Source organism: Lissotriton helveticus, chromosome 11 (assembly GCF_964261635.1).
Source record: "Lissotriton helveticus chromosome 11, aLisHel1.1, whole genome shotgun sequence".
Classification (NCBI taxonomy): Eukaryota; Metazoa; Chordata; class Amphibia; order Caudata; family Salamandridae; genus Lissotriton; species Lissotriton helveticus.
In genome coordinates, this window is record NC_136072.1 from 1,155,817,568 (window position 1) to 1,155,838,519 (window position 20,952).

Here is a 20,952-nt window from a genome sequence, read left to right on the forward strand (position 1 = left end):
AATTAAGATACCATAACAAATTTGTACTAAACTGAAACTTATGCTTGACCGATAGTCTGTATCAAATTGTGGTTAACCGAAATATGTGGAGCTAGCATACAGCAATTAAAAATACAATCATAACTCCCCTATCATGATTCCAAAATTGTACAAAATAAGTAAATTTGCAAAAAGCATATGTGCAGTGATCAAATTCACTAACCTGCTACCACACTACATTAAATACCTAAAATATACAAAGAGTAGTGCGAAACACGTATTTCCAATAAATACATCACCAACCATGTCTACATCCAGGGCTGATGTCACATTAAAGTAATGTCAAGCAGCTGTCTAAGATCCCACCAAAAAGGGAATGTAAAACTGCCCACAGCAGCATAAACTGGATTTGATTCACAGAACAAGAAGCAGGGGTTGGGCGTGCACCTTTGGCTCTCAGTATATTTATTTATTTATTTATTTATGCAATTTATATAGCGCAAACAAATGCCCAAGGGCGTCTCGGCGCTGTGGATAGAGCAGGATATGAGCAGAGGAGGGAGATTTATTGGTTAAAAAGCCAAGTTTTAACTTTTTTTCTGAAGATGGTCAATGTAGGGGATGATCTGATGTCAGGGTCGAGGGAGTTCCAGAGTTTGGCAGTTGATACCATGAAACTGCGATCAACCCAGGTGACAGTTCTGGTTCTAGGAACCGTCATGGTCAGGGTATTCATTGATCGAAGTGATCGTTTGGGAAGGTGAAATGAAAGGGGTTTTAAGAGAAAATGTGGGCCTTGTTTTTGTGTGGCTTTGAAGGCGATACAGAGGGCTTTGAACTTTATTCTGTTCTAGACAGATAACCAGTGAAAGCCTTTGATGATGTGGGCAATGGGTTGAAACTTGGGAATACCAGATAACATCCTGGCAGCGGCATTTTGTACGGACTGAAGCTTTTTGATGACTTTAAGTTGGGCATTAAGTAGGAGTCCGTTACAGTAGTCCAATGAGGACATTACAAAAGCGGTAACCAGGGTCTTGCCAGAGTTGGGGGGAAGATACGGAAGAATATTTTTTATGGCTTTTAATTTGAAGAAAGAGGATGACACGATGGAGTTTACATGCGCGGAGAAGGTGAGTTTGTCATCGATGAGGACACCTACGTTTTTAACCTTGGTGACTGGGAGGGGGGGAGGGCCTAGGTCCATGGGCCACCAAGCATTTGGCCAGGTAGGGACAAGCCTGCCAAAAGTAATGACCTCCGTTTTGTTGGAGTTAAGTTTGAGACAATTTGTTGACATCCAGTTACTGATGGCAGACATGCCCTGATGAAAATTGGCGGCGATTTTGTCTCCATTGTCTTTGATGGTGAGTACTAATTGGGTGTCATCTGCATAGGATGTTAGGCTCATTCCACAGTCCATAATGACTTTTGCCAAGTCTGTAACATAGATATTAAAAAGAGTTGGACTGAGGGATGAGCCTTGAGGGACACCACAGGGTAACACCATTTGTGCAGATTGAAATGTCCCTAGCTGAACCGTCTGGGTACGGTGAGCCAGGAAGGATGACAGGAGATCTTTAGCTTTGGCCTGGATGCCCATGGCGTTGACACGATCGATCAGAATTTTATGATCGACCGTGTCAAAGGGCGCGGTGAGGTCAAGAAGGATGAGCACCGCCGCTCCTCCCTGATCAAGGGCTGCTCTTATCTCGTCTGTGGCCTTGATAAGGGCGGTCTCGGTGCTGTGGTGCTTCCGAAAGCCAAACTGCGTGTGGTCCAGAAGGGAGTGTGCTTCAATAAATTGGGAAATTTGGTGGTTCATCAGTTTTTCGACAATTTTAGCAGGGAAAGGCAGACTGGCTGTGGGACGATAGTTATTCGAATCGTCTGCATCAACGTGTGCTTTTTTTCAACAGCGGCTTGAGAAGGGTATCTTTCCAAATTGCTGGGTAAATGCCGGAATTGAACATACCATTGAAGATATTAGTGAGTTGAGGTGCTATAATATCAGCGATCGGAAGAAGTATAGCTGAGGGACAAGAGTCCCTGGATGATCCTGACTTAATAGCGTTCATAGTTTTGGCAACCTGACTAAGATTAGCATTGTCAAATTGCAAAAAAGTAGGGTGATTTTTGATGATCACAGGGGGAGGGGGTACTGTGATAGCATTGCCAGCAAATTGGGTATAGATATTATTTACTTTATCAAAGAAAAATGTGGCTAAGTTGTCACAAAATGATTGAGATGGTTTGGGAGTGGATTGTGGTGGTAGGTGAGATAGTTTGGCTACAACCTGGTAAAATTGTTTATTGGAGTTTTTGGCATGTTCGATTTGAGAGGAATAGTAGTTACTTTTTGTTTGCAGGATTAGAAATTTATATTTGGTAAGCTCTTTTTGATAGATTTCCTTCTCTTCTCCAGAGTAGGTCTTTCTCCAATGTCTTTCTTTATTTCTGTAGATTTGTTTCTGTTGTCTAAGGGCCTCATTAAACCAGGGTGCCGAGGGTGTGCTGCGGTTTCTAGATTTAGATTTCGTAGGTACTAATTTGTCAAAGGCGGTAGTAAGCCATTCTGAATATTCTTTAGCTGCTATATCAGGATTATGGGACAGGTCAGTTATAGAGGAAGGCAGAAGGTTTCTAAGTTGCTGGTAGTCCAGATTTTTCCATGTTCTAAAAGTGTGTGTGGAACGAATATTATAATCAGGATGCGGGTAAGAGTCAGATAAAATTGTGAACATGACCGCATGATGGTCTGTCCATCCTAAGGGGAGGATCTTGGAGATGTTTACGTTTTTATCATTGGTGAACAGGCTGTCGAGGGTGTGACCTGCATCATGAGTACTACCTTTTACCAATTGCATAATACCTAGGATTGCGAGGTCGGTTAAGAGGTTATTGGTATCATTGTTTAAAAAAATTTCAAGGGGAAAGTTAAAATCGCCTAAAATGGTAGTAGTGTTGTCTGTAGCTAGGGGACTCCATTGTTTCTAGAAAAGTGGCAAGAAATTGGGTTTTGCTGCCTGGTGGTCGGTATAAAAGAATGCCTTTGAAGCGTTGGGATGGGCCTAAGGTGATAGAGAATTGCAGTGCTTCGCAAGAGAGAAGTGGAACTGAACTGATGATGGTTTTAAGTGAGTTTCGGTAAATTATAGCAATTCCTCCACCAGTTCTAAGCTTTCTGTCCTGACTAAGAATGTTATAGCCTTGTGGAGTGGCTATAAGGAGGTCAGGTTCTGAAGAAGGGTTGGTCCATGTTTCGGTTATAAAAAGTAGGTCAAGATTATAAGCGCTAATAAACTCAGCGATTTCATCTTTGTGCTTACTTATGGACCGGGCGTTAATAAGTGCAGCATGTATTTGTTTTGTTTATATAGCAATATTTACACAGTTGAAATGCTGTTGATGTTTTTATTTTAGAAATAAAACTGCTGGTTTGCTGAAATATGCTTAATTCCTGAGCAACATTAATGTACATAATGATAATGTATATATCGGCGAATAAAAACACGGTCATTGATTAATGGGCAATCAAGATAATTACATAGTTTTTGCTAAATAACTGAAAAAAACTATCATCGGCCCACTGCTGGTGGGAGGGCACAGTGACCTCTGTATGGGGACAGCTCTGGAGATTGAAAAAGAAGCTGATTAAAAGGTGGTGCAACTTCAATTGTAAAACTTGCACAAGAATTCAAAGAGTGCACGCAGCCCACGTAGCATCTGCTCTTCCACAGTTGACCAGCAACAGAAACGAACCACTGAGGCATTGTGTCCTCATGCCCAGCCATGCTGCACGCTTCGCGATCACCCGCTGAGCTTGCATTAGGCGACAGTCGATACACAAACATTCATCACTGCGGAATGGTAGTAAAAGGCTTTCACGGTGGTTCACTAGTAAATGCGAGAAAAGAGTAGGGCGGAAAAGGATGCAGGTGCAGCACGAGGAGAGGGAGGGAATGGTAGTACCGGTGGAGGTGGCAAGAGTAGGGGAGGAGAGCGAGCAGCACCAGCAAATAGCAGAGGAATAGCGGCAGGCATAAATTGAGCGCCTGGTACGTTCCAGAGTAGAAAGTAAAATAGAAAACAGCTGAAGCTGACAAGGCATGTGGCGATGCTCCAGAAGAGTGAACGAGTTACAAAAAGGCAGGTCTGGGAAGACAAATTACCCACTGGCAACCTAAAATTTTTAAAAGACAAGCAATTAGTCAGTCAAAAAACTTTATTGCGGCTAGATGTAGCCATAAAAGCATATCTCATAAAACAATTATTATCACAGATCCAAGGTCAGAATAAACAATTCATAATGTACATAAGCATAGGGGCAGAATAAAGGAAGTACCATAAAGTGCAATCGTCATCATGGGAATTCATTATTCTAAAAAACATTTAAAAATATAATTTACGAAACAGATTTAATACAAATCTAGAACTCTAAAAAAACTAAATTTTCAATAGAAAGCGTTCCATATTACTCAGATCCTTGTATACTTCCCACCAAATCGCCCTCCTCAACCGATCTATGTATAGAACGTCAACAGTGCGTCCGGTTTCTCAATTTATAAATACTTCGGACACTAATCAGTAGGTATAAGCTGTGCCGATTTTAACAGGTTGCTGCGAGTTAACCACATAGAGAACAATAATTTTTATACTGCGACCACGTGAACCGGGTCGGTATCAGTCCTTATAATCCTGAAGAAGTCTAGGTAATTCCTGACACCCAAATTCCTGCAGAGTTGAATAATCCATTTACGCCTTGGATATTTATAGGCTTCACAAAAAAGTGTCACATGGATTAGAGATTCTTCCTCGGTCTGGCACCCAGGGCATAGGAGGGAGGAATCTCCCGCCCATTTATTAGTGATCGCAAATAGTGGCAGGGTTCCAAATCTGAAGTGCAGGAACATTTTCTTTGCTAGGGTGGGTTGGATAATATCCAAAGCCCTCTCAAATTCATAATGGCACTTAAAATCAAGAAATCTATACGATAGGCGTGAGGGGTTAGATGACTGGAAAATGTGTGTTTGTTTGTGCTCTTTTAATGCATTCGCCAGGGCTTTCTTGGAAATAGCTGGACAGAATGCTTCAGGATCTGTCCACAAATTTTCCATACCAATTGTCCTAAAGGAGTGCTTTTCGTAAGAGAACCAGGGTATGTTACCTGCCCCAAGTATGGACAGCACCACTTTTAACTCCTCCTTATAGCTAGCCAGCTCAGGGGAGCTCCACAGCCGCCGCCAATATAGCAGTGGTCGTGTGGAAATAATGTCCGCAACAGGCACAATATTTAAGTTCATCCTTAGCGGAACAAGAGGGGTGCTTTTCGGCAGGGTCAAAATTTGTCTAAGCAAATTGTTTTCAGTAACTGTGAGGGCATTATGGAGCTTGTGCCTCCACAGTTCCGCCCCATAGAGAGAGGCTGACCTAGCTTGTACCCTGTATATTTCCAGTGGTTGACTTATGTTTTTTGAAACGCAACTCAAATGGACTTTTAAAATCCCCCCAACTACCTGGATAAGTTTTAGATTAGCCTTAACCATCTGAGGGCCCCACCCCATGTTTTCTGTCAATGTGAGGCCAAGATAATCGAGGGTGGGGACCCTTTCAAGTGCTCCAGCCTCTAGCAAGGGTTGTGGGCAATTAATGGATCTAGCATTACAAATCATATATTTAGGTTTTTTTATGTTGATTACAAGATTCCTTTTTTGACAGAACTGCGCGAATTGGTTAAGAACATGCTGCATACCCCGAGCTGACTTCGACAACAACAAGGTGTCGTCCGCAAACATCAGGGCGGGAAACCTAGTTTTGGACAATTTAGGGGCATCTATATCCTTAATAGCGAGTAGGTCGTCCATTTAAGAAGAGGGAGAAGAGGATCGGCGCCAGCACGCAGCCCTGCCTCACCCCCTTCTCAACAGGGAACGGGTCTGTCAGTTGTCCGTTCCTACCGTGCCTAACTCTTGCAAAAGTACCTTCGTGCAGTTGTTTAAGTTGGTAGCATAGATATGGTGGAACCCCCATATCCAACAAGATGGTCCACCGTATCAAATGCAGATTTTAAGTCAACGAAGGTTGGGTATAGGCTTCCCCCTTCCAGCACAACATTCTTTCAGTAAATGAACTGGAGCCTAAATAGTTGGTCTAGAGTAAAGGTTTTGGCCCTAAATCCTGCTTGTAGTGGGGTAAGGATATCGTGATCGCTGATCCAACCCTGCAATCGTTGTAGGAGTACCCTGGCATAAACGTTTTGAGATACATCGATAAGGTTGATTGGACTATAGTTGGCGGGATCCATAGGTGAGCCTTTTTTAAAGATGGGGATGATCTCAGCCCCAGACCTTGTACTGGGTATTTGGAGTCCCTGGAGAATTGCATTAAATAGTGTGTATAAATAAGGGACCCACTAACCTGCTCGCTTTTATACAGGTCTCCAGGGATCCTATCTAGGCCTGGGGCTTTATTCAATTGGAGCTTGCTTAAGGCTAACTTTACCTCTGCCACCGTGCAAGGTGGGATGAGCCAAGTTGGATCGGCTGTCAAGAGTGATGCTGGTGGGTCATATTGCTCCTTTTGTGATAAGGTATAGAGATCTTTAAAATATAGTCGCCATGATTCCTCTGAAATGTTTGGTTCTACGCGGGTCTTGCCCTCTGTGTTCCCTGTGTGGACCAAGTTCCAAAAAGCCCTTGTTTTTTTTTCATCAAGGGCAGACTTAATGTCTGACCATCTATTTACTTCCCATTCGGATTTTGCGAGAATGATAATTTTTTTTAAATCACCCCTTGCTGCCTTAATAGAAAAAGAATCCCCACCCTTCAGAGATGATAAAAGCATTCGCTTGGCATCCTTACAGCCCTTATTAAACCACAGATTTTTATCACTACGCGGTTTACTTTTGGTTAGTTGGGGACGATAAACGAAATCCGCCAGGGTTGCCACCATTTCCTGGTGTATTCTTCCCAGATCATTCCCGATGTTACTATCGAAGGTAGTCTCATGGACAGTGGCTACCTTTTCTAGGAGGGGGATGATGGCATTATACATTTTCGCCACTGAGTCTGGGGATTGAATGATTGTTGCCCAGCGAATACACCTCCCTCCATTTGCTATTCTAAGGTCACTTCGGGGCGGGATAAAAGGACCTGGGTCTGTTTCTAATACTTGTAAGTCTAGCTTAATAGTCAGTGGATTGTGATCACTTTCCGAACGCTCCACGACCTTAAAATCTACCACTTTGTGCCATATTTCCATACTAATTAAAAAATAGTCGATCACTGATGCCCGATTTAATCTTTTAAAAGTTGGGAGCCCTGGATTATAATTCGGGAAACGCCCATTGCAGGCCCTAATGGAGAAGGTTAGTATAAGAGAGATCATTTGAAGCACTATTCGGGTGCATCTCTTTACCTCATAAGTATTAGGGGGTGGAATTGACCATATTGCATCCTCTTCTACGGTGATGGGTTTCATTATTTCCTTAAAGGGTTCATAGTGGCAATTGAAGTCCCTGCCAATAACAAGAGCCACATCTCCAGGTAAGGACTTCAAAAGAGTATCCAAAAGTGCACCAAAGTGGGTGAGGTACCACTATACTGAACCGGTCGAGAGTAGATGTTGATAAGAGCCAGTTTTTGTCGATTTTTAAAAGTCAAAAGAATACAGATTATATCTGACGAGCGGGAATTAACTCTTTTGACCACACATTCAAAATGAGTTCCCACCCATGTACACATACCCCCGGATGGTCTGCCTCTCGGGCCCTTAACGCGATGGATCGGGCTAAGTGCCCATGTCTCTTGGAGGAGGCAGAACCCATAGGAGTCTATGAGGGCTCCCCAATCTGGCAAGTCCATTTTGGCCATTAAGCCCGCGATATTCCTTGACAATATGACAAGCAATTAGACAAATGAAAAGTGATGGGCGGAGTTCAAGCCCACAAAGTGCATACAACAGAATATTCTGACCGCACAACCGCTGTCTGGGCTCGACCTAAAAATGTTTGAAAATCCTCATTCTAGTGCATAACATATGTATGATAACCACACAGAATGTGAAAATAAAAGCAGTCAAGCATGTAACTATCAGCAAAAACAAAGTAAGTGTTTCTAACATTCTTAGAAAATTACAGACATCCTGACACCATAAAGCTATTTCTAAGCGCTATACTAATTCTTAGCCAAAGCATTAATAAGCTAAATCTGCCGTGTGAGTTTCTTAGGACTGATAGCACAGAATACCTTTGAATACGTGGCTGCAGCCTTTCCTTATCATTGCTATTCCACTGAAGGAAAATATGTGTTCTAGGTGAAGAATACCTGCATGGCTTCTGGAATCAACTCTAACTGGAAACAAGGGGCTCAGAAATCTAGTGTGACCTCTTGGGCACACTTCTAGCACTAAGACCACTTCTACTCAGCGGTCAGATCCTGGGGATTTATACCCTTTGACCACAAATTTTATCTCATAGTAACAAAATAAAACCGGTTTTGAAGACATTAAGCTCACTGTCAGACTAAACTAACACAACGCAAAATGTGTCAGCTTGAGCCGCATGTTGGCATTGAGCATCTATGTTTGTAAACCATACTTTTACGCTGCAAAGGGCTCATATTGTAATTTCTGTGCCCTTAAACATAATCGAAAAACATGTCAGCCTACATAGTTGTTGCCGTGATTATATCAGTCGTTTTGCGTGTGCTCTAAGAACTTCCCACTTTTCATTAAAGTCACAGAAAAGCTGACAGCAAGCACTCTTACTGTGTTCATAACATTACTGTAACTGTATGTATATGTGTATTTATATGTGTAAGAAGCTGGCCCTGTATATACTATACCAAAGTAAGGTATAGTGTCCACAGAGTCCAGTGAGTCCTCAAAGGTATGGCAAAGGTTAAAGTAGATAATAACTTACTCTCGATTTAATGGTAGCTGAGATGAGCAGTTAGGCTTATCAGAGGGTAGTGTGGATGCATTTGGTGTGCATATTGATACTAGGCAGGAACAACCACTCAATGACTGACCCCAGGCCAGTGTTTGTAGAAATATACAACTTTAGTTTTATTTCTAAGAACCAAGTTGAACTCAGTTACAGGTAAGTAGATTTTTATGCAGTACTTTCGAATAATTGGGCAGTGGTGCGTAGGCATGGCACCCAGGAAGGTGTGCCATGTTGACGCTATTAGTTTAGCTACACCACAACACGTAACCTGCAATGGCAGGGTGTTTGGTGTGGGGTCCTTTAGGGTGGGACAATACTCCTGCAGCCCAAAGGGACCCTCACTGGTCACAAGGCCCTTGGTACCACTGGTACTTTTGACAAGGGACAGAGGTCTGCCAAATTGTGGAAACAATGGTACAGTTTAGGGAAATAGGCACTGGGATCCTGATTGAGTGCACACTAAAAGTGCATCAAAATCTGCCAAAAAATGGGGGAGTTACTGCTACAGAAACCCACTTTCCTACAATGTGGTATTCTGTTGTACTTACCTAGTCAAAAGGCTGCAGATTATTGTACTGAGTCAAACATAAGCATATGGTCAGCGGTTGATAGCAGAGATATCTGGTTTTTGGACACTTATTGCATTGTGATGTGGTGTTCTTTGAAGAGGTGCATATTCCATTCCTTCCTAAATTAGAGCATTGTTGGTGTGGTCCTGATGTATATGATGATGTTGTTTCATGTCTTGGCTGAATTGATTAAAAAAGGCCTGTCCTATTTTCTTTTTTACACTTTTTAATCTGCGGTCTGATGGTGTCCTGGCTACAGGTGTAGCAAAAACCACCAGGGGTGTTGGGCCTGTCTGCAAGATAAGCAGAGTTGCTGGTCTTAATTGCTTTGTAAATGATTCAGCTGGTTATTAAGGTCCAGCAATCTGGTAATAGGAGTCAGAGGAGTTCCATTGATGCGATCATATTTCTTTACACCCTGGATAAGATGTGCTGCAGCTTATATGAGGCTCTTAAACGGTGCAAGTGTGGAGTCTGGGAGCCCATGGAGTAAGGCATTACCACCATCAGATGTAAAGAAATGAGGAGTTGGAGCCGCCTTCTGGAAGAAACAGTTAACATTTTCTTTAAAAGAGGGAGGTACCTAGCCGTCTTTGTTTTTTGGCAGTGTGGTCCTTGATGATGAAACTGGTATCTAAGATGAATTCAAGTGACTTAGCATTCAATGAAAATTGTGGTTCGAAGCCACTAAGGTTCATGCCATTGAGTCAGGCTTATACTGTTTGCTGTTCTCCGCAAATAACAGGAATTCTGTGTTGGGTTAAGCTTCAGGTTGGCGCTGGACATCCCGGTGTGGATGTTGTGCAGGTAGGGCTTGGGATTTGGATGTCTGAAGCCAAGGACATTTTCAAGTGCAGTTGTGCATCATCGACATATGGAGAATGTTTATGCTGCTACCGGTGTGTAGAGTACCACACGGCTCTTCCTACTTTTTGAGTCCAAGCTGAGATTTTCATTCCAAGTCTTAATGCTTCTCTAATGGGCTTGATGTGTTGAGCTCCTGTTTGGCCCTCGGTAGTCTCATGTGCATCCCAGTTGGCTTACCATCATACAGATTCCCAGGTTAGGTATGTATATCTGAGCCTATGCGTAGGCTTTTTTCATATGTAGTTTAGGGTCCACATCTAAATGCAAAAATGTATACTCCCAGACACCTTGTATTTGGATTTTTTTCTTTTTCCTTCCCTTCACTATCTTCACTGCACCCGGCCTCTCATATGATTTGCTTTTGAAATAGAAATTTAAGAATGACTAACACCTTTGGAGACCCCTTTCCAGATGGCCATATTGGGACACATTGTGACATGGCTCTTGACATAGAATTATCATATATGGACAGATTCACTCTTACTAGACTGCACATCACTTTGCCTACAGTAATGCCCTCCTATATTTTATCACCTGTGGAATTTCCACCTATCACACTACTCATAGCAGACCCAGGCGGCTCCCACCTGATCACTAAACTCTACCACTCATGCTTAGCCTTAAAACGTGTGATGAGGGGGCTTACCGTCACTGGGAGGAAGACCTGGGACACCCACTTTCAGACAAGGATTGGGCTTAGAACAGCTGTGTGCACATACATTTGAATCTCCTAACCATCTCCTCAAGCTCCTCCATATCTGATTCGTCCATAGATCCTATGTCACCCCTCAGGAAATGGCCAAGTACGATGCCTCCAGGTCCTTGCCATGCCCCAAATGACATTTACCTGGAGCATACTTGGTCCACAAGACATGGTCCTTTCCCGTGATCGCCTCATATTGGACATCAGTGTTTCAAGCGCCATCACTTAAGATTTCCACAACCCTTGCACAATCCCCATGCTGGCCCTGCTGAGTAATGTCTCCAACATCGCGGCTAGCACAGCAGATTCATAGCCATTGCCCTATTATTAGCAAAAAGGGAAATTGCATTGCAGTGGCGAAGTCGGTTCTGTCCTACAAACGAGGCATTGCACTGAAGTATGACCTACTGTGACATGCAAAGTGAGATATATTCTACCCTTCAACCTCCCACGTCACGTCCTAAGGATGTTTGACAAAGATTTCAGGCCTACCTATTTGCCCTGCAATCCTACTACCAAATTCTATCCCCCCACCTCCCAACCATGACCATAGAACCAATCCCCCCACCCGTAAACCACCCCGCCCCCATCTCCTCTGGTTGCAAGTTCTCACATTTCCTAATGCAGTCACATCAGAGCTCCCCTCTCAGTTTCGGGCATTCACAGATATACCACACAACTGCATTAGCACTCAAATTGACTGACTCCGGGATCACACACCACGATCTCCCCCCCACCCCCTTTTCCCTTCCCTCTACTATATGTACTGAAATTCTGTATTCTGTGTTGTTTTTCCACAACAGTTCGCCAGAATAATACAAATTGTGATTTATAGGCATGAATTATAACAACGCCATGTCAATTAATAAGCGGCTAATGTAGCAACTTAAATTTTTTAAGAAATGATCATATTGTCAACTGTATGCTCTGATGTTTGTTTCTTCCCCAATAAAAGAAGAGAAAAAAAAAGATTAACCACCCCTCTGCTTCTTCCATCACCGTTCTTCTGTGAAGTAAGCTGCTCAGTGTCGCCCAGTAACTGCATAGTTAGTGCCATAGACGTTTTTTAAAAACATTTATTTTGCATACAGTGAATACAAAACTATGTAATGCAATGCAGGCTGCAGAGCATGAATAAAACAGCTGGGTCAGCAGATTAGAGGGGCTATATAACACACTCAGTGTGTTGTCATTTTTTATTTTTCAACCTCATTGGAATAATCATTACATAACCAGCAGAATCACATAGCACACTATAGTGCTTTTATGTCGGTAGTATGGGGAGAGACAGTAGTTCCCGCAGCAGTGCGCGCACCAAGTGCCCAAGTCCTCATTCAGTCTAGCATTGCTTCTGGTGCTCGAATATGTAGTTCTTCGGCCTTGTCCAGTCTTTTGTGTCCTTGAACCTACTCTGCTGTTGGGGGCCTGCCTTTGTAAGATAGTATATGGCAGTTCTACGGAAAGCCAACAAACAAGCACAATGCCATGAATCTAAATCGCATCTTACCCTTTTGCGGCTGTGGGTTCAGGATGAATATGCAATGCTTAACAGAACTGTGTGCCACCTCCCAGGCCACTCCCCACAATTGTGTCCACTATTCGCCGACCATTTGTCAGACCACAGCATAGAATCCCACTATTCGCACTTTACATCAAGGACTAGAACTCCCACAGGCGTGGAATATCTTGTGAAGGAACTTGAATTGGTTGAGTTTGAATCGTGCATTTCCTGACACAGACTGCACCCCAGTCAGCATCTTTCTGGGGTGTTTGCAATCTTCATCCCATTTAAGATTCAGCATTAACAGTGACACAGATTTGCAATTCTGCATTGCTCCACAAAAGACAGGTAATGCAAAGCCCTTTTGTGAGACTGCTATAACTTCTGCAAGAACTCTTGATTTAGGGTCCTTGCTGGAAATCCACTCCATGTCTGTCTCTCTACCATAGTCAGTCAGTTTCAAACCTCACAAATACTTCATTGTGAAATATGTAGCCCATTTCCACTCACCCCTCCTTTATCCACTTGGCTGCATCCATGACTGCCTGTAGAGGGGTAAAATGTGGGAGTCCAAAGAATTTTGATGACATGGTCACCTCCCAATCACCGTATAACCAAATATGACATTTGTACTCATCACTCTGCTCTGGGGCAGGTGAAAAGCAATTTTAAATCATCATCATCAAAAAACATTTTAAATCAGTATTGCCATATGTACCAACTATCAGGTTCCTTTCAACATTCAACTCCTTCCTTTGGCCAACTTGGTAAATACTGTATCTTTTTTAGCCAAGAAGTGAGGCATAGCCATTTCATATGTGCATTTCAGTGTCTCAAGTTCAACTTTATGGCATGTCCAAGTCCTAACAAAAAGTTCCTATAACACCCTCATTGGGACTGAACATAGCACTCTTGCAAAACAAAAGCATCTGGGGAGCATCATCCTTTTGATCAGGGCTTTATATCCCATCAGTGATAGTGGAAGCGCAACTAGAATGAAATACAACCTCACACCCCATGTTCAGCCATTCTAGACCTATAAGGGGAATGTTACCCTGTCCCCACCCACCAACATACCCAAAGGGATGTTGAGTGACTTCAGCTACAGAATCAAGCAAGTTCATTGGTGGAGGGTTAAGAAGGTTACATACCCTGATCTTTAACACTTGCAATTGTACCTTTAAATCCTTGACAAACCTGATTTCAATTCCCAGATAAAATACTTTAGTTGAGACAGATGTTCAGGTTCACTCTTTAACTCACTTATTATTTGCCTGCGTCTATTTAAATTATTTTCTAATGATTATTTTATAATGGAATAAATTCCACCAAATAGTATTCCAGTGTGTGTCTCTTTCCATATGCTTGCAGGATTGTGAAGGCCAGTATTAATTATAATGTGGCGATTGCTGCCTCTATTTATTCCTTCGTTTGTTCACACTATTATATGTCTTGTTAACTGATGGAAAAGTTACTGTTGAATCAGACTTTGGAGGCACCACGCCTGTGTTATTCCTCTTATAGGAGAGCTCTCCTGTTCTTGATCTTTTCAATAACATCTTTTGGTCCACTTTGTATCTTTCTTTTCATTTTCTGCTTGTACTTAACCCATTCCAAGGCATTAAATTAGTTTGTATTTTTCTGTAGAGGGTGACACAACCGTTTTACAAACACTGCTAACTCAGAGGGGTATTCCGGTACTCAGCTTGTCCAATGGAAAGGCATACTGCTTCAATCCATCTCTTTCCACATGGTAAGTGACAAGTTGCGCTCTGGCAAAGAAACACATACATATGTGCAAGTGGATCGTGATAGGATATTTTCACAATCGATTCATGGCAACTGAGCCATTTATTAGTCTCTGTCAGGGCCTAAAGTTGTGCACATAGTGTTTTTTAACATCCAATTTTGCAGATAGGTTAAATTATAATTTTCCAACCGGAAAGTGAAAGGCTCAGGTCCTATGGGCACGGTGGGGCCAATGATCATGCAGAATAGTTAGAAACATTCCAGGCTTTTGTCTGATGCCAAAATATCTAATACACAGAAGTGAACCTGGTCTTAGAGGAGTGAAACCTGGCTGAAGTGTAAGGGAGGCAGAGGCCAAATTACTCAGATTTCCAGGTTTACCCACCAATAGCATCTCCAAGGACTTATATGAGGCTTTTGTTTAACTTTTTGATCGACTGTACTCCAAGCAGCCAGAAGAAGGAGGTCTCCCCCTACTGCTCAGCTATCTTCCCAGTCCATTTGTGGGTGCCTATTTGGGACTATTTTGCTAACATTTCCTTTTTCCTTTTCTTTCAAGGAACCTGGTTTCCGATAAGCAGGACTCACTGGCGCAGTGTGCAGATTACAGGAACTGCCTGTTGTCCCAGGATGCCATGCTGTGCTCAGGACCTCTAGCCATAATACAAGGATGTACCTCAAAGTAAGCATGCTTGACCTGTCTGTTAGTGTCACTGAAGAGAATGGTCAGTGCACATTATAAGGTTTAGTCAGTAAAGGCCTAGAGTGAGACCATAGAGGGTTGTAGCTACCAAGTCTTGTTTGAGTACATCGGGGAGAAAATCTAAGTATATGCAAAATCGTAATTGATTTCCTCTAATTTTATGAACACCGGATTTTCACTCTAGATTCGGTTGTACCAACTAGAGTTCTCCGTTTCCTTTCATTGACCACTTAGGCCTTGATCTTGGTGAGCCTGTTAATTTCCATATGTACAGTAACTCCAGTTAGGAGTTTTACAGCAAATGCTGCACTGCACCCCTGCCTTTGTCTCCAGGTAACTTCAGCAGCTCAAACCTGCCAATATTTACTGAAAGGCAAAGGTGCAGTATATATTGCGTAAAAAAGGTCCAGTAATACATAGTCATGCAGAATTTGGTACAATGAGCATTTTCAGACAAAACCCCAAATATGCGCTAATTATAACATCTGAAAAATTCCAAATGCCCTTGATGTTGGATTTTATTTTGCGCAGGATTTGTCACATCCAACACTGGGGCATTCGCTATATAGGACTTAGTTTTACAAATGATTAAACACTGGTACAGGCAGTAAACCAGTTACCTATGTTGGTTTGCATTGCAGTCTGCAAAAGATGTTGGTGGACTTTCAGAATGTCCTTTGATCAAAGTTCGTTCTCTTATGTGTTTGAGCTCCTCAGCATGATGTATAGAACATCTTACTAAACGTATATAGAGCCTCAAATGTAGACACTTCCTCACACTTTCATGATGGAGCAGAAGATTTATTCCTTGACAATCCACTGTAGACCTTTGTAAAAGTAGATTTGCCTAAAACCAGTTCTAGGGTTTGTGGGTTAGGACAGCTGGACTAAAATATCTGTAGAACTGATGTCTCCTCTTGTTCATTTGTCAGCTCTGGAAGGCAGGCAGCTCGCTTGTTCTCCATGCCTCACCTGGTGCAGCAGGCGACTACACTGGCTTACCTGGAGAATCAGACGGCGTCTGCACTAATGCTACAGTCTAGCCAAGAATATCGGCACTGGCTGCTCATCTATGCACGATACCTGGTGAATGAAGGTGAGTCTTCAGTATGCATGTTACCTGGGGCAGGAGGATGGCTTAATACAGGGTGTAGATACCCCAGGTAAGGAACCCATTTGTTCCAACCTGTCACTCTCTTGTAACGCCCATAAATCTAGTATTTAGGTGGTATTTTGAGACCCTGGAATCAGATTTCTGACAACGTATGAAGCCCGGACACCGAAAAGCCACAACAGCAAGAAAGAAGGACCAGTGACTGACTCGGCGCAAGACCCACGGCCTGTCTGCTGCCTTTCACCCCTGCTACCAAAAGGTGACTCGTCCTGCAGACCCAGCAACCTCCAAGGTCCTGGGAGGACTGCTTGCTTTCTATAAAGATCAACGTACTCCTGTGGACAGCAGACCTCTCCAAGAAGAAATCAATTTTAAAGCCAGAACTCAGCCATGAGGAACCACAAACTACCCCCGGAACCACCTCTGCACCTGACTCCCATGGCCCGAGTGACCCACCGGTCCTTCAAAAGTTCCCCAGCGATTCTGAGCTAGAGTCCACCGTGGAATGACCCCTGCCTGACTCTACCTTGACTCCTGCAGCCCCAATCCAAAGACTCACCCTGACCGCGACCTGCCCCGTAAGCTGTTACCGACGCAAAAGGATACCCCTTCACCCAATGCCCCTGGGCCGTGGGGAGCTTGATTAACGGTGTCCCTATGTCCCTTAGCTTCAGAACTTAGCTGGGCAGCTGTGGGGTTTTTAGGTCCAGCCTCCTGGCCAGCGCCTGCAGCCTCTTTTCAAATCTGATTCCCCCCCCCATTGAATTGCATTGGGTGCCCGTCGCTGTGTTGGCACTCTGCACCTGGCTGCCTCTGTGCTGCTGAGTGTGTTAGTTCGATGCTGCCCTGTGCCCCCCGTATTTACTTCAACTCCAGGAGATTGACCCCTGACATCGCTTTACTCACCGGTGAGCAGTGTATCTTTAATCACCCCCAGTCTCCATTGGTGCCCGACTCTGAATGTGACCTCTGCACCCGCCCGCCGCTGGTGGTGCACTCTTGGTACTAATTTAAAACTTGCCTGGTGTTGACCACAGTTCCCCGAAGACTGGATTTGTAAGTCCTGTACTTAATTTCAAAACTGCATTCTTGTTTTCTTCCCATAAGTTAACATTGCTGAACTGAAAAATTGCACTCTGTCCACATTTTAAAGTGAAAAGTATTTCTATTGAAAAGCATACTTGCCTTTTAACGTAAGCTTACTTTTTATAAAATTTTGTGTGGATCTTCTTTTTGAGTTGTGTGTCAATAATTGGTTACTGTGTGTATAGCAAATGCCTTACACTCCTCTGTGTTAGGCCTAAGGCTGCTCGACCACACTACCACAAGTAGGGCACTTTGGGTTTACATCGAGCCCTGTACACTTCAGGGGAGTCTCAAGACTCTTTACACATTATACCACTGAGTAGTATATCACATAAAGACCCTGCTTCCTACAGCCTGTTTGTCTATGACTTAGATACCACATGTCATTGTCTTTCTAGGATCCTATAAAGGTGTTAAATCACCCAGACAATGACACAGGCAAAAACTCCTAATGCAACATCAGTCTGATACAAGTGCCCTGTATTTTAAGGTCAGCTGACAAAATAACATAAACAATGTAGTTTGAATTTACATATTTGTTTATTCCATTGTGTCTTAAAACTAACATACTGATGTATATAGATTGTCAGAAATTCATTAGTAGAAGATAAGAGGGGCCTCTTACTAATCCGTGGGACTAGGGCACTTAAACAGTGAAATACAAGAAATCCCGTGGGGTAAGCTTTGTTATAACCTGACTCAAAACCGTACATCAGACGTTCCCACTTTCATGCTACTCCACCATTTTACTCTCCATCCACACCAGTAGATTGTGCCATATATATCATGGGGACTCTCACAAGGTTTAAAAATATACAAAATGATTTATTGGGCATTACAGAAATTTCATAAAAATATATAATCTCACAGTCCTAATAATAATAAAAGCCACACCGAGGTGGTAACAAATTACATTCAATTCATAAAAGCTCACAAACGAGAGTTCTGAAATCAGACTGCTATAGTCAGTCTTTTGCAGTTAGCACATCTACTATGGCACCGTTGTACTTGCACTGTTAGATAAGTTCCGTTGTTATTAATATTCTCGCAGTGCTAAGTTAGTAGATTGAGCGTATTATGTGGCTTCGACGCGTTTCGATGGATCATTAAAACATTCTTTCCATCTTTATCAAGACAAGTTCATATCTCTCTTGAATTTGGGGCACAATTTGTCACAGAAAAGACACCTATAAAATATAAAAACTATTAGGACTAGATTATACTAATTTTTAAACAGTACTATACATAATAAAAACATATGTTGTCCCGTCCCGTTATGGCAGTTGGTTAACTTGTAAATACCTCTTCGTTAAACCCAATGATATTAGACACAGCTCTCCATTTCTTTACTACTTAAATACACAGACAACACAAAATTTGGGAATCATGATTGGGAGATCATAGCTAGGAAATCCAACTTACTCATTTAACATTTGGGTCATTTACTAATTATATATGGCTCAATCATCTAGTATGCTAAAGTTTAACCTGACACAACCACTCCATCTTTCGCATGCAACCTGCTCATGTAGCAGTTGGTTCATTTATAAGGCTCAATATAGTGTGTTACAGTTCACCTAACTTCAACCACACCATCTTACACATACTATTTCAACCAATCTTCCTTATTCTTTACCTTCATTAAATTTGTGCATAGGACCATGGTATATACTCTGGTCTCACATATCTCCTCACCTTAATGATTGGCGAGGGTGTTCTATTCTTATTACGCCCGTCTCTAAGATCACTTCACGGGTTTTCCAAAAAAAACCTTAAACTCGTTTTTGCATATCAGGCGGCTATAAATAGGGAAACATAATAGTGTGAATACAATAACTCAATGGCTAGTATACGTCTCTTTACTAAAGTGTCCTAAGGGCGGGAGAGAACATTTCATAATCTCACCTGATAGGATAGTTTTGACACGCGTTGCATATACTTCAATTTCAAGTTTTTTATTGTTGTGATGATAAAATCGGAATGTACCTCCTAGACCCCATAAGTTTATAGAAGATCTGTCAGGAATATCTTAAATTTTCCTTGTGTCTTTTTTCAAACTGGCTGCTCTCAAGAATTCAATTTACGAGTCATACCAGAAGATTCTATATGAAAGAAAGGGGATGGAGAGGTCACATATTTGAAAAATTCATGCTAGTCTAAAGACCCTAGGCTTAGTCTAAAATTTTTTTGTTCTACGATGTTTAAAGCTTAAAACCTCTATCTACGATTTCACCTAAGCCTATTTACAAGAAAGGTACAAAGGTTAAAGAATATATAACCCCTAGAAACACTCTGCGTGTACGTTATAGTAGGCGCTGAGGAAACCAACCATATTTAATAGCAATTATGCCGCTAAAAATAGTAGCAGTAGATCGAGTTTTATTTTTAATACAGGGCATTCAACACACTCTGCGTGCACGCTATGTTAAGCGCAGAGAACAAGCCATGTTAAATAGATATTGTCCTGCCCATTTAAATTTTAATCGTCCTATAGGTTCGCTCGTTCTACACTCAGCGTGTACTCTATAATAGGCGCTGAGGAAAACAACCATATTTAGTAGCTGTTATGCCGCTAACAATAGAAGCAGTAGGTCGAGTTTTATTTTAGATAAAGGGCAATCAACACACTCTGCGTTTACGCTATAATAAGCGCACAGAACAAGCCATGTTAAATAGATATTGTCCTACCCATTTAGATATAAATCCTAGCCCTTTAAGTTAGCTCGTTCTACATAAAAAAAGTACATAAAATATAATCTGTGTTGCGGCCAGGTTTTCACTTACCGGGTGTCAGGAGAAATAGCGGCGACGTCCTCTCTCAGGTATCGGCGTCTTACAATTGCCCTCTTCTGTTGCGTGGCTTATAAAGGTGCTTAACTAACTTAATTGAAAGCACTTGTATGACCGACTCATCGGCCATGACCGGGCTCTAACCCGGAACAAGACCTAATCTATTTCCGAGGCGTCCTCTCAAGGATTACCTGATCGGAAATAAACAAATACGTCATCTTTGAATGGAGTTTCATAATCAGCGCGTCCCAGTTGGCTGCTAAGTAGATCATCCTGGCCGTACTGCTTCCCTGCAGGCTATTCTTTCCTCGCACTCCCAGAATTCTATGCCTTCCACCACTACTTCTTCTTCCTCTCATACTGCTTCTGCCTGCCTCCTCAACACTCGTTCGGCAGGCAAGCATCAATCGCAATTATTCAACCTCCTTACCTCTGATTCTCCCGATATTCTGTTTTTAACAGAAACCTGGTTTTCAGAGGCTTCCCTTCCTGATATCCTGGCCATCCTCCCCGATTCCTATTACGCCTTCCGGGCTGATCGCCCTGACGGCAGGATCGGAGGGGGTGTAGCCATGGTTGTTCGGACCAGTCTTCAATTCCAGCTTCTTTCCCAACCTTCTATAGCTGGCGTGTACTTTTTGGTTGCCCGCTCCACTAATCTTCCCGTCCCTCTGACAGTCGTCCTTGTGTACCGCCCCCCCCTGAGCATGCCCTTATTTGTGGCCTCCCTGCAGGAACTCCTTGCTACACTTGTAGTCAATAACTCCTCGGTTCTCCTGCTGGGAGACTTCAACTATTGGCCTGGTGATCCCAGGGAGGACCTGGCGTCCAAAGACTTCACGGCCACTCTCCTGTGCCTCAATCTCCAGTCCCATGTTTCTGTTCCTACTCACAACCTCGGCCATATACTGGACCAAGTTTGGTCATCTCAGGACATAGTCTCT

The 20,952-nt window shown here is 42.7% G+C and overlaps 1 protein-coding gene across 2 annotated transcripts in view; it reads left to right on the forward strand.

The window, feature by feature from the left end:
• Positions 1-20,952, forward strand: part of HIRA (histone cell cycle regulator) — a 383,198-nt gene that overhangs the window by 328,667 nt on the left and 33,579 nt on the right. For both annotated transcript variants that reach the window (XM_078667954.1, XM_078667955.1), the window contains exons 21-23: positions 14,214-14,319; positions 14,875-14,997; positions 15,951-16,114. In XM_078667954.1, coding sequence (XP_078524080.1) covers positions 14,214-14,319; positions 14,875-14,997; positions 15,951-16,114 — 393 coding nt within the window. The remainder of the gene's footprint in view (positions 1-14,213; positions 14,320-14,874; positions 14,998-15,950; positions 16,115-20,952) is intronic.